This window comes from Musa acuminata, chromosome BXJ1-6 (assembly GCF_036884655.1).
Source record: "Musa acuminata AAA Group cultivar baxijiao chromosome BXJ1-6, Cavendish_Baxijiao_AAA, whole genome shotgun sequence".
Taxonomy (NCBI): Eukaryota; Viridiplantae; Streptophyta; class Magnoliopsida; order Zingiberales; family Musaceae; genus Musa; species Musa acuminata.
The window spans coordinates 14,790,431-14,805,474 of NC_088332.1; the positions used below are offsets into that span (position 1 = coordinate 14,790,431).

General features: G+C 40.1%; 2 protein-coding genes across 3 annotated transcripts; one reads left to right on the forward strand and one right to left on the reverse strand.

Moving 5' to 3' along the window:
* Positions 1–1,416: 1,416 nt before the first annotated feature.
* LOC103988116 (polygalacturonase) lies at positions 1,417–3,132 on the forward strand. The gene is made up of 4 exons (XM_009406641.3): positions 1,417–1,881; positions 1,963–2,252; positions 2,343–2,571; positions 2,649–3,132. The coding sequence occupies exons 1-4, from the start codon at positions 1,456–1,458 to the stop codon at positions 2,865–2,867; spliced, it is 1,164 nt and encodes a 387-aa protein (XP_009404916.2). The 5' UTR covers positions 1,417–1,455; the 3' UTR covers positions 2,868–3,132.
* Positions 3,133–3,876: 744 nt separating this feature from the next.
* Positions 3,877–14,028, reverse strand: LOC103988117 (la-related protein 6B). 2 transcript variants are annotated; one of them, XM_009406642.3, is made up of 10 exons: positions 13,534–14,027; positions 11,849–11,930; positions 6,935–7,029; positions 6,646–6,717; positions 6,478–6,557; positions 6,308–6,404; positions 5,811–5,858; positions 5,657–5,725; positions 4,726–4,866; positions 3,877–4,467 (listed from the first exon to the last, which is right to left on the reverse strand). In XM_009406642.3, exons 1-10 carry the CDS (start codon positions 13,954–13,956, stop codon positions 4,195–4,197), a joined length of 1,380 nt encoding a protein of 459 aa, XP_009404917.2. In that variant the 5' UTR covers positions 13,957–14,027; the 3' UTR covers positions 3,877–4,194. The 2 variants fall into 2 exon arrangements, with proteins under 2 accessions (XP_009404917.2, XP_065043741.1); XM_065187669.1 differs by having other exon boundaries at positions 4,233–4,444; positions 13,534–14,028.
* Positions 14,029–15,044: the final 1,016 nt, after the last annotated feature.

Genomic DNA, 15,044 nt, shown 5'->3' on the forward strand with positions numbered 1-15,044 from the left:
TTTTTTTTTTTGAATTATAAAATTAAGCTTACCTTTCTTTTAAGTAACGACCAAGTGGAGGCAGCATTCAGGCAATTTGCAGATCTTTCTCTGTATCTGCAGAAAGAGACTCCTCAAGCAATCTCCATTGTTGAAATGTGCCATGTTCTTAGGTCTATCCATCCCCATGTGTTCTGCCATTAAGAAACAACAAAACCATGAGGAAGCAATGTGTGGGGTAACTTATAAAGTGGAACTGACAGAGAAGATGTTTTTTCTTTGTTGATGGAAAAGCTCCAGTCAAGCTTGTTTGCTTCATCTTTCAAGTTATGTGGTTGAGATGCAAGGAATTCTTTTAGGTCTTCACATTGGCACACATAAGAAGAAAAGGGATTGAATGTAATCTAAACTGCAAGATAACCCTCTCTTCTTAACAGCCAAATCAGGAGGTGGAAATACAGATGTTAAGGTCATAATTGCTTAGCTTTTGAAAGGACTACCATCTAAATGAATAAGAACATAACATGCTTAGCTGGGATGAGGAGGTTTGCATGCAGAAGCTGCTGATATATTATATATCAATCACATTAATGCTTCTCTGACATGCATGATGCTGTTGCCAAGTCTCCTGTACATGGATTTTGGTGCTGTACATCACATGATCACTCCTTTACTTTTGCTTAACCAAAGCAGCCTCCAAACTTGAGATCTAAGCACTGATTGATACATCGAACCTAAAAATAATAGCAAATTCCAATCCAAGACACCATAACCTCCCTGCGTAGGTCATTGTGCCTTAAAGCAACCCCTTAATCATCCACGAGGGATCCAATGAAGCTGAGAGAGATCTATAAGGAAGCAGTGGATGGTCAAGGAAGGAAATCGATTAAGATGATTTTGATTTGCATTATTTGTATTAATTACCATCTCAGTGCGCATTTGAATACATGGTAGATTTAAATCATCCATGTAAGCATGATGTTGGATTGATTCTCTTTCGTGGATCCGAATCATAGTTTCCAATTCTCCATAGCATACAGAGATCTTTACTTTCTCCTTTCACTTCCTCCAACTATATATAAATGAGCTGAGAGGATCATAATGGAATTGCATCAAATGCAGAAACAATTGATGTGGCTTTGTGATGAGCCAAAGTGGATGCCAAGTTAGTACGGCATGCACGACTAAGTACTCAATAATAGGCATTTAAGTACTCCCATGCGATGATAACGGCCAAAACCGCTACCCGACACTGTGCGCTGCTGCTCGTCCAACCTTTGACCTTCCCCTTCGCATTGATTGACTCCATAGTTTATGGCGACCCGCAATCTGAGCAAAGACATGATCACCAGATCCCGCTGCGTGCTCCTCTTTCCTCTTCCCAATCCGTCTTGTCAACCCTTATCGGAGATCACTCGCTATAAATACATTCCCAACTCAATCCTCCGCAACACCTCCATCCCTCTCTTCTCCATCATGGCGCAAACTTTCGGCTCTCTGCTTGCACTGTTACTCATCTCCTACCTCTCCACCACCATGGCAACGGCGGCCTACAACGTGGTGGACTTTGGCGCCAAGCCGGACGGGCGCACCGACGCGGCCAAGGCGTTCCTCGCTGCATGGGCGGCCGCCTGCGGATCGAACCAGCCGGCGACGATCATCGTTCCGTCGGGCGGGTTCCTGGTAAGCCAGGCGCTCTTCAGCGGCCCCTGCAGCAACACCGGGATGAGGATGTTCATCAAGGGGACCCTCATGGCTCCCGCCGGTTACAGTGATTCCACACAGTGGATTACCATCAAGTATGTGGAAGGGTTGTCCATCTATGGCGGAAGGCTGGATGGGCGGGGACAGGCCTTCTGGGCCTGCAAGAACGCTCGCCGGAGCTGCCCCTACGGTGCCACGGTAACAGTCTAAACTCTTAAGCTACCAGTAGAAGAAGAGTACACGAAGGCTAATGAATGATCGTGCCGCGAATTACTGCAGTCATTAACTATTGGGCAGTCGAAGAACCTCTTGTTGAGTGGCATAAGGCTGGTCAACAGCGAGCTCTTCCACATGTCCATCTTCGCTAGCAGTGGCATCACACTGCACGGTGCAACCATCACAGCACCGGGCGACAGCCCCAACACCGACGGTATCCATATCCAGATGTCTAGCTTCGTCACGATCACCGGATCGACCATGAGGACCGGCGACGACTGCATCTCCATGGGGCCTGGTTCCACCGCTGTGTGGATCGAGAATATCAAGTGCGGCCCTGGCCACGGTATCAGGTCGGCAAACTTCAACTTCACATGCGTACGCTTCTCGAAATTATCGGTGTCCGCCAACATGGTAATCGAACTTGTTCTCGTGGTGTGCAGCGTCGGAAGCTTGGGCGGCGAAGCACAGGAAGCCGGAGTGCAGAACATAACGGTGAGGGCCGTCGAGTTCACGGGGACGCAGAACGGGTTGAGGATCAAGACATGGGCGAAGCCGAGCAATGGCTTCGTGAAGGGGGTCACGTTCGAGCACGCCGTCATGAAGAACGTCCAGAACCCGATCGTCGTCGACCAGAACTACTGCCCCGGCACCGTGAACTGCCCCGGCCCGGTAATCTTAGAACCATCAGCTGCAGAACCTAAAACGCAGTCACATTCATTACCTTTCTTCTCTCATCAATGTTGCAGAGCTCAGGAATCAAGATTAGCCAGGTGAAGTTCAACGACGTCCATGGCACATCGGCGACGCAGGTGGCGGTGAAGCTCGACTGCAGCCCGAGCAACCCGTGCACTGGAATCGAGTTGCAGGACATCAAGCTCACTTACCAGGACGAGCGGTCCCTGTCCTACTGCAAGAATGTGAAAGGGACTGCCTCAGGAGTTATGATCCCATCCAGTTGCCTCTGAACCATGGCGCCATGGCATTGCATCAGATAGTGTATGCTATCATATATTGTATCTTTAGGCCGTCTCCAGCTGACTGTTCCCCGACGTTCACCGGAGTTGTGGTGAACGGAGCTGTCGCAGTTCTTGAGAGACTAGATTTGTGTCTTATGGTCATGTTGTTCGTGGGAACAACAAAGAAATCAAGCACTATTTGCTATGTACCGCAGCAGATGAATTGATTTCTGATATGTAAGAAAGGCTCCTCCGGAATCTCATATTAGCATCTATTTACCCTCCTTTTCTCAATCTCGGTACCTATTCCTGAGACTTGATGTCATTTTGTCTCATAATGGTATTGATGAGTCCCATTTACTATTCAATGGCATGAGGAGCCATTTCTTAGTATTGATGTTCTTAATAAAGTCTCATTAACAATGCCTACTCGAAGGAATTCTCAGAGTAGAGTTCAATCAGAGAGACCATCCTGCTTGGGAAAAAATTTCCATGTTTTCACAGTGGCTGTGGGAGTCAGAGTCATGACTATTCCACATAATTTATATACATATATGAAGCTCGTGCTCATGTGTTATGGATACGAACATATGGGGATCGAAGTTGGAGGGGAGGACTGCACATCCAACACAAGGCCCGCAAATACTTGAGATGTGATCAAATCGTCTCTAGAATGGCAGTTTCAATCACCAAGGTGACCGATGGCGTAGCCGATGGACATGATCGACTCCGACGCGTCAAATCTAGCACCTGTACTGGTGTGTCGATATGTCAAACTATGATTGGATAATTTTCCCCTCTATCAGACTACTACAAGTGATAAAAGCCCATCAGGTGACAAAAACATCATGTTACAGAATTTTGGGTGGGTTGGATTGATACATGAACCATCACGAACAGCACAAATGTAAATCTATAACACGCAAAGTCTTCAAATAACTCTAACCAACATTGCATATTCTATTGTAGGAAATGCCAGTAAGAACCACAATCACACAGCACCATCGAAGATCGTGTCTGCCAATCCACAAACCTTCTGCCTTTTAAAGCTTTATTAGCATATAGTTAGAACAAGAAGCTCAGTACCAACATTCATTTTTCTTTCTTTTCACCACACCATCAAATGTCTGAGGACCAAAAAACGAATACAAGGAAACGAGCCCCAAAACTAGGTTCGAGACACCGTAATATACTGGACACATGGATGAGCGGATTGATGGATGGATGGATGAATATACCCAAAATCATCAGCAGTTACACCCAAAAGCAGCAGATTTGCTGATAAAAGGTCACTATTAACACACACATCCAGGAACAACCATACTAATAATGGTATTTAGACTGTACTTGTGGGGACCACTGGTTTCCCGCGACCCATGGTAAATCCTCTTGTACCATCTGGCATGCGAGGGCCAGGAGGTTGCTTATGAGCTACTGCAGGTTGCTCACGATCGGGATGAATCACATAGCTAGAAGGTGGAGTGCCAACCGCATGCCCTCCACCGCGGCTATTGTTATAAGGCTGGCCACGTCCTCGTCCTCTCCCTCCTCGGCCCCGACCTCTTCCTCGCCTTGGAGCTCCATCTCTGTCATTGAAACTCTCCTCACTCTGAACAAAGTATCATATATTCAATCATGTTTACAACTACCAACCATCAACTCAACATATTTGAACAGCCCTGAAACAACTCCATCCTAGACTGATGATTTACCATAGAGATAAAGATTAGTTTTTGGTCTATCTGATTTATTTCTTGCATATTGATTCAGTTATTTATCTAACTGGTAGGCATCAAATAAACTGAATCTTTATTAGAGAAGAAAGCTTTAACATGTCATGGTTGGAAAGAGGAGCATGCATTCTTACCTCGTGCTCATGCAACACTTCAGACGGGTGATATGTATCCTCAACCTGCTTCTCATTTGAATGGGTTGACGTGCAGACATCCTCTTCCCCGTTAATATCGGCTTCATGCCCTCTTCTTCCTCGAGCTTGCCCATGTTTTGTCTGGATTGGAGATGGCGAAAATGAGTTACACCTAGTAACTTAAAAAGTTTCACTTCACTAGCTTATGTAGCTTATCAACTCATGAAGTAAGGAACAGATATAAAATTTTGATAATACAAATTATATAGTCTTCTCATACAGTCTAGTATTCCTTTTTGCTCAACAGGAGCAACTAGATAAGATCTATTAAATCAAACAAAGAAGCATCATCAGGTCATGCGCATTATATCTAGAAACCCAAAACTTATGCAAGAACCAAGCATGACATCCAGTCAGAATTACAATCCTAAACCTTTACATAAAGAAGGGAAAACATTAAATTGAAAAATATATCTACATAGACCCAGCTTTTGATTGAAATCTAGCAACGCCCATCTACGTTTTTGATAAAAAAACAATAACCTGCAAATCCTCTTCCTGATCATATATTCCAACTGAACTAGCAGAATTCCAATCAATGCTGGAACAGATAGCCATAATAAGTTATTATGGGTCATATTTACATTCCCTGCCGTGAGAACAAAACAATTTTCATATATGGGAAATTGAATTTCAAGGTAACACCTCTTTCTACCACCACTGCCTTTTTAATTAGTTGCACACTCGCACACAGATGAGATACCCAACAGGTATAGAGCATGGTGTGCGTGCACATACACAGAAACGAAGCAAATGTTTAGAAAATGATGATTCTAGACCAAGCAAATGTTTGAAAGTAAGTTATAAACTAAGATTTGTGAGTGATAATGCAAGTCAGTACAGAACACAGAATGAAAAACATTATGTTTACCACAAATTTAGGAAATAATCGAAGTTTGAGTCCAGTTCTCCAGTTCTTCTCATCATTCAGTTCTGCTACCTGTGTGCCCAGATAATAATACATCAGCATAATTAAAGCTTAGAAAATGCAAAAATCCTACGAAAAAAGGGACTAATAAACTTACTGCTTTTTCAGCATCTTCGAGAGTCTCATACACCACAAACGCATGCAACTACAAAGGAAAAGTCTATAATTAAGGATTCATATTATAATCTGCATATGTACAAGTGCTACGAAACTTTGCAAGCTATAGATAGTTAAAAAAACACAATTTATGTAAAGCTAACATGTACATAAGGTTCCCCGAGGACTAAAGTGCCAGGAGAGAGGTGCACGAATTTCCATTAACTCAATAGTACAATCTTACAACATTTTCTCAATTTTCAGAAACATCAACTAGCTAAAAATCTAGTTGTTGAGCAAAAGACCATTTTTTAATACAACCAACTTTGAAAGAGAAATTCACCGTACAAATGAGACTCAAATAGATAGGCAAACATTGTTAGCTGACCATGAAAAATGTGCAAATGTTAAAAAGCAATCAGCATAATAATGAGAAGGTACATTTTAAAAATGCCATCTACCAGCCACACAAATAAAACAATTGACAGAAATACATACTCTGTTGCCAAAGAGCATTTCTAGTTTTGTTGGTCTATTAACTGCAGCAGCAGTTCCATTGGGAGGCTGTGGGTAGCATGTGCGAATTGTCTTTACACTACAGAACAGCATCACCCAAGTCATTTAGGTTTCAAAATCATATAATATTTACAAATTACAATATACTCTACCTGCCAACAGCTGAGAAAATCTTCATAAGATTCTGATAGCAGTGATCCTCAGGCAGATTTTCAGCCACAACAATGCGCGACTAAGAAAAAAAGGACAAAACTGTTATTAAAATAAGACCACATAAAATGTTGAAATAACATCAATAGAGGTCTGGTTGAACCTCTCACCTGCAACTCTTCCATGTCTGATTCTGTAAACGGCTGTTGGCGCCCAACTTTTTTACCATCATCACTTACAACCTGTAACTAACTAAATTTAGTACACTAAAAGACTAAGCAAGTACCATCATATCTATGACATCTATGACTAGAAAACATATTTAGAGATGCATTATGCAATGCAAATTATGCCACGGCCATGGTATACATACAGTTCCCCAGAAAGAAAAATAAAAGAGGTTCAACATATTATAAATTAAAATGAGGATCATTACTCAAGTGTGTTAACATATCCCACCAGTTTTGATGATGTCCGGAGTGCCATAGCAAGCTGAGAATTGTTGTGGACTAAGGCCCTAATTTTCTTAAACCCTGCAACAACTGATATTGGAACTGCACAGTGGGGAAAAAAAAGGATGATTAGGCAATCTCCATTACAATCTGATCTCCCAATTCTTCTCACAGGTCAATCTTCCAAATGTTGAAAAAAGATGCTGAAAATATCGATTGCTATTTGCATGGCAAGTCAATGAAGCTACAGCTTAAAATTTGATAAAAAGCACATGATTCTTTCTCCAACTGGATAACCAATTAGGTGATGCCAAAATAAAATATTAAAATATAAACTATAAGTGTCATCTCAACATACAAATTATACCTTTCAGGTGCCAGGTGAAATAATAATTTACCAAACAATACAACTACATATCTATTGCTCAACTTAAGCTATAAACCATGTCAACTTTCAGGGGATGCTGGGTGTTCCAGTTTTAGGTCACTGACAGCTACAAAAGGATTCATCAACAGGTGCAGAGTCTTTCCAAATGAAAATAACTTCTACAAATAATTTACAATCATATGCCAAGGTCAATCTGCAAATTAGACAAGATGTATAATCTCCGAGCATCTGTTCCATATGGTCCCATAAAAGCTATAACAAAAATCAATTCTCAAAATTGGTTCTGAAACCCTTCAGACACCATATAAATATCAAAAATCTTCATAGGGTACACATATTTGAGTATTAGGCCTTTAGGATGAATATAGTAGCCATTAGATCACATGGAAGGCTTCTAAAGGACCAACCTCTCTTTCCACATACAAAGCAAATGTTTTCTCTACATTCGACCTACGATCCCACAAAATAGAACACAAAATATGGGCATTGCAGAGAATGACACCATAAATTAGTACAAACTAGTACAACAATGTTCCCAGCGAAGCACCAGTACTCTATAAATGAACTCCTCAGGCATTGGTAAAAATACATATTTGCCTACATGTCTCTCTTGCTCCTGCAAGTTAGAGCTGTTGTTACAGTTCCATCTTTGCAGTCTATTAATTGCCAAATTTTATTTTGCCACCAGGAAAAGAATGAGGTTGCTTTTTGCTCAAGTTAAAATGCAAGTGAAATATAAAAAACATTTTCTGTCAAATGAACCATTGGCAAATGTTGGTTCTTGATGTTGTCAATCATGCACGCACCATTGTGAACCACCCACAATCTTTGTATGTTTCCATAAAGGGTTAAAGCCCAAATTAGTGATTGAAAAAGGCGCTCGGGCGCTCGCCTAGGCGCTCGGGCGAGGCGAGGCGAGGCCCGAGCGCCTCGCTAATGTCCCAGGCGACGCGCTTCAAACAGGCGCCGCTTGGGCGCTCGCCCGAGCCCAGGCGCTGGGCGCTTCGGGCGAGCGCCTGGGTAAACCAAGTGACCGAACCAGGATTTTAGGTCTGGTTCAGTCCTGGTTCGGTTGTTAGTTGGTTCAATCGAACCAACTAAACCAATATAACCCTTACCCAACCCTAACCCGCTGCCGTTGTCGCTCCCGATCCCGATCCCGATCTCGCTACTCGTCGCTCCTGCTCCCGCTGCTCGCCGCTGTCGCTGCTCACGCCTCCCGCTCCCTTTCCCGCTGCCGCCGCTCGCCGTTGCTTCCTCGTTTCTCCGTCAGGCTCAGTATACAGTATACTCTTAATATTAAGTTTATTTGGATTTTGAAATGATTAATTTTCAATACTGTTAATAGATTAATAATATATTATTTTGATTTTAATGTTGTTAATTTTTATTTATTTGAAATTATTGCATATTTTTATTTAAAATTTTAAATAATTATATTTATTAATTATATTATATATTTTTATATTTTAGCGTCTCGTTTCGCTCAGGCGAGCACCTAGCGCCTCGGGTGTTTTTGGATTTTGGCGCCTTTTGGGGCCTAGCGCTTTTTAAATCACTGGCCCAAATTGGTTACATATGACATGTTCAGTTTCAAGACTATAGTCCATACAGCATCATGCATTAGAGGAGGCCAGTGTGTGACACTCTCATGATTGTGGGGCTGGGGAGGGTCAATGTACCTAAACTTACCCTTGCAAGAAAAGAGACTTTCTGTGAGTTAATTTTGATCATTTATATTGCAAAAGAAGTAACCTTACTGAAAACACTAGTGTTCACCCTTAGCACCATGCAATAAAAGGTTCTTGGTAATTATTCTGTCAGACAATCATCTTCATATGGAATAGAAGTTTGCCATCCAACAAAGGAACATGAAATATTTAGGATTTCCTGCACATAACCCCTATCTTATGCCTTCATTATTAAAACCCCTCATGTATACATCCAACCCTTTACCCTACCTACAACTCTCAAACCCCTATAGGTAATAGATAGTAATTGGAAAGAAATAATTGTATAATATTTGTTTTTTTAACATAATTAGAGTTTTTGATAAAATTCTTACCATTTGTGAAATTCATTAAAATGTCTATCTTTCTCTTGTACAGAATACTAGATGAAGACTTTCTTCTTTTTTATTTCTCTGGCCATCTTTCTTCCCAAATTGGCCGCTTAAGCAGATTGACACTTGACATCTCTTATGATGAATAATTAGTGAGACCCAATAATTTCTGAAATCTTTAAGATCAAGTTGCTTTATGTGTTCATCAATCAGTTTCACAGGGAGATCCAATATTCACTGCCAAGCTCCCTGACTTTCAGGTCTTGAAGCACTAAGCTCTCAAAACTTGGACAGTATGGTAGGCTTTGGGAGGTTGATTCCTCCATTGATGAACTCACCAAAATAGTCCTCAAAACTCCCTATTTTGAGGAAGGTAAGAGATACCCTCGCTAAGTGGCAACCAATTGACAAGAGAGACACCCTCTTAGGTGAGACTTATAAAGCACGCCTTGAAGATAGACATAAGCAACTATTCCTGGTACTATTTGTCTCTACTTTACCAATAAACACTAACAGCATACCAATCTGTGATCACATAACCAGATCATGGAGCATTGGCAATTTGGAATGAAAAATTCAACATTCTAAAAAGCCCTAGATATATATTAGTATATATAAATGTAAAGTGCAACCCATGTACCAGTTGAATGCAATTTTCCTGGGTACGCAATCCAAAGAAGTCCACCCATGTTGAATCAAGTTCCAAACTAGTAAATTATGATTCCCATTTTCACTCCACATACCAATGCAAACCAAGCTTCAGGTAACAAAGATTGGTGAGAGGTGGGTGATTATTCATTGCTACATCGATTTGAACCAGAACCAAGCAGCTCGATCAATACCATGTCAGGTCTCTCAAATTACAAAAGATTCACCTACTTGAAAGCATCATCTTTTCAGTCACTGCAACATTTCAAGAACTTATTGTGGACTTGATGACAGGAGGAGAAGGAAGAGAAGAGAGAAAGCAAAACAGAAATAAACATTTTGATTTGGTACATCATGAAAATAGGAAAAAGATACAGATTTAGAACAAAGGATAAGTTTGTCATCGATGACGATGGAATATTCTGCAAGATATTTTCTCTTGGTTACCATTTAATGGTTGCAGAGAGTTTCAACCTATTCAAGGTATAATAATATGGGAGGCATATGCAAATAATTAGGGGGTTTCGATTACAATATATATTTAAACCACTTTCTTCAACACAATACTTACACATATTGCACTTAAGAATTATGATAAAACATGCAACTACTTCCCTTATCTTTGGATTGTTTTTTCATAGAAAAATTGTACCAATAAATAGCAGTTAAGATTTATAATAGTAAAAAGGATGAAAATTGTTGTTTGTTAAAGGCAAGTCACTTTTGCCCACTTGAACTGAGGACCATTGTTTTTCTCATAGTGGCAACTGAAAGTATCCTTCAAGTGAAAGTGGCATGTGTTCGACACTCCAGAAATGGGTCTAAAATCCAGAAGCATAGTTCCAAGAATCCGTAGGGAGTGAAAGAAACATATCCTAAAAGATAAGCAAAGTGCTAAAAGGGGTACCAATATAGTGACATGCTGAAAGGCCATCACTTCAACTTTGAAAATTACAGTGACCTATTAAAAGGATTCATTTATGATGAAACAGCAAATCTAATTATGATGGTTCATTTGCCCTTTCTAGGAAACAACACCAAGTTGTTGTTGTCATCCATATAAGACAGTGTCCTTGCAAACCAATTGATTTGCTTTTCAATCTAATGTGATTAGTTTGGTGTAAGGTCCATGGAAGACATATAACTAAAAGTATTATAAACAAGGCAACACACAAAGAGCCCATTTACCCTACAACATTGTTCATACAACTAACAAGCTATGTTTGCATACCCATTTTTGGATGTGTGGAAGACTCCAAATCAGACTAAAAAATTTTAGCAAGTACCACATGGAACTCATTCATGCCAATAGGTCAGTGTATACTAAGATAAGCTTCAACCTTAAAAAGCTTCCATATAGGAAAATGAACTGCACCAGCAACAACCTAATGACGAATAATCAAGGAATTGGAATACCGAGCAGCAATACAGGTTAGATCCCAAAGAGAGCAACCTGGTTGGTGTCACTTAGGGTTGGGGTTTTCATTCAACCTAATAACACGCTCAACTGGAAGACCTAATTCCTAACATGCTCAACCGGCAGCCCTACTTAAATCTTGGTTAACCTCGATAAAACTTTTGTTAACCCTAATTCCAATGCTCTTTATAGAATTTTTGTTCATCATGTATATGCATGACCAAAAATTTCAGGTCCATGTTCATCTCAATAAACCTCGACATTCTACCTTTATAAGACATTGATGCAAACACCTTTGAACATCTTAATTTGTTGAAAAAGATATATCTAAAAAACATGTAAAATTATTAGATTTGGATAAATCCAAAGAGTAAAAAAATTGAATGGTCAATGGATAAATCTTTACCAAATCCATCAGGATCTTTGTTAATGAACCTCATCAAGTGTTCAGTTGTAGCAAGGTTCACATCACTGAAATAATACTCGACCTGTCCAAGATAAAATAGTAAGTTACAAGAGACAAGATACCTTGCATCAAATAACACAATACAAGATAATGTAGGAAATGAACAGTTTTGAAATTATAGTAGGAAAACTAGATGCAGAAAACTTATTGCAAATAAGGCACGAAGAGTTCATATAAGTTAGTAACAGATCATCCTGATTTCGTATTAATATTAAAAAAAGGCACAAAAATTATTTAAATAACAAAACTTTTGTTTTTACATTTTTAACAGGCCATATTTTGTAATATTTACATCCTATGCTGGAGAAAAGTGAAGAGAACATAAGAGAAAGTCTCTTTCTCTTGTTTGGTTACAAAAACTTAAGGAGAGAACTGAGAAGGAAGTATCATTATCCTGTTACAGGACTTGTGGCTAAATCCTGTGGACATGTCATTCTGAATCTCTAAAAAAACAAAAAGTTCACTTTATGCTGGATGGCCTTGTTATTCTCCTTCCTTTTTCTTTATAGTTTCTTCCCACTGCTGACCTCTGTTTCTCCACCAGGGTCTATCATTCTAGTTCCAAGTCCATGTTGCGATAGGATTCAAGCATTTGGATTCCGATTCTAGTGCATTCTGATTTTGATTCAAATACCAATTCCAACCAAGGAACAAACTGCTTCTTGGACTTAAGAATTAGCACACAACGAACACTTGAGGTTATATTTGAAATTATAAGGTCATATTATCATTTATAAAAACAATAGCAAGGTCACTTACATACAACTCAAACTTGTGGCCTGAAATTAATCAAGCAAAATTATGTGGAGTATTAAAACCTCAACAACATCAAAAGACAACACAAATTAGCAAAAAACAAAATGTCTCTTTCTTTGACTTGACATAAAAGAAAGCCCAACCTAATTGCAATGACATGTTAGATTGAGGATGACAAAGACAATTAAACCAAATTCACCATTAAATGCCAATTATTACCACATGGAACAAAAGATGGACTTCTCACATGCATCGCCATGAAAGAGTAAGGAGGCACAAGAGACATATTTGTACAATTATGCTACTTCTCCATACGCAGGATACGTGAGATTCGGTGTTTAAACAGGGAAATAAAGGAGGACGCGATCAAGGGCTGTTTATATTTCAGTATCTGAACAAAAGAGTGACAACAAGAAACCCTCTAAAAAGAATCCCTATCGTACACGTCCAATTACAAGAGGTAGACCTTCTACCAATTACCATTTTCATATATCCATTCTCACCATTAGCAAATGAGAGGACATAGAAGCAATAAAAATCAATTATCACATTCCATGGAATGAATAAATGGCTCGAGTAACACACGTCACAAGTAGATATAAGTATCAGTATAACAAGGCATTATGCTCAAGTCTCATTCATTTTCCGCAGGCAGATCATGGTACAGTCTAAATTATATGTTTTTCACAAACATCAAGGAAGCTACATTTCATCAATTACTTCTTCTTCTAAGGTTTGTGACAAAAGTCTACATTTTACTAAAAGTCGTAAACCTATTCTTTTTCCAAAAATACTATCTTCAAATACCTAATGCATCAAATCACTGTCAAAATTGAGAAATTAAGCGAAATCTTCAGGAAGGCACACACCTGCTTAGTGATCTTTTGGGTAACTTCCTCCGACAGCCCGTCCCTTGCCGGATAACTCTGATCGGGATCAACACCTGAGTGACCTCCCTCGTGTTCTCCAAACCCGCTGGCGGGCCCACCTCCGTAGTACTCGAACGAACTCGCCCCAGGACCAAAGTACGTGGGGCTGGGGGACGTCTGGTGGAAGACGTGCATCACCTGGTGGGCTACCGGATCGTGGCCGTGGTGGATCTGCGCCGGGGCAGGACTGGGGGGCTGCGCCACCCGGGGGACGAATTCGGCGGCCCGGGCGTTGAGGCGGCTGGAGGAAAGGGAACGAGAGAGAGAGGGATCAACAATGTCAGATGGCGATCGCTCGACGCCGGGTTCGGAGGTCCGATCATCGGGAAGCTCCAGGGTTTCGTCGAGAATTTCTTGGGCCATTAGGGTTTGGACTTTGAAGGGGTCTCGTCAAGGGGAGAGGTAAGTCCTCCAAAGATGGAAGCTTTAGCTCGACCCTCACCGGGGATATTAATAGACTGCACGGAAGCGTCACCGAACCCGATCGGGTTAAACAAAAGAACCGGCCTTTTACTGTTATTTACGACGTGGCGCAAACGGGGATTACAGTCCTACGTGGCGCACAACCAGTGGTTAACCAACAAGCGTGAGGTATATAACCAGAGATTAGCAAGTATTGAAGCAAATTTCTAGTTTATATATCCTAATTATTTCCTAATATTTGATTACCAAATAGTGAATTTTCATCCTAATCCCTATGGGGGCATCAATTCTTTATATATATATCCTTGCAATATTTGGAAATAATATATTTATCTTTAAAAATTTTAATATAATATATTAAGAATAAATTTCTAAAAATATTCCTAAGAGGAAGTGGTTCATAACCAACTTAGGGAGAATATTTTGTGAAGGTGAGAGGATATTTTGTGAAGATCCGGTAAAGGAAGTGGTTCGTAACCAACTTGAACTATCTTTTGATCTTTCCAAAATATTCCTCAGAGTAGCTAGTATGTAACCGACCCGAATTATCTTATGATCTTTTGGAAATATTCCTATGATTATTCCTAAGGGGGGCTAATTTATAATTAACATAAATTACCTTCTAATCGTCTAAGAATATTTTAGGAATATTTCGTAAAGTAGGCAATTCGGTAACTCAATAATTGACCCGAGCTACCTTTTGGGCTTTGACCTGTTAGGATCGTAATGACATTAAGAGATGAGTGAATTAGTACTATAAAAATTTTTATCCAATCTTAATGTTCAATCGATAAGTCTATATTGGAAATGTGATTAACAAAAAGTACGAGTAAAAAGTATGAGTAAGGGTTGCGAGTAAGGTAAATGAGTAAGCAATAACAAATCATAAGTAAGAGAATGTAAACCTATTTATAGTGGTTCGATTTTCCCGACCTACGTCCACTCCTGATTTCTCTTCTCTCGAGGCTATTAGCTTTCACTCGATCTTTTTTCCAATGGACGAATATCTACTACCCTTGTTACAACTC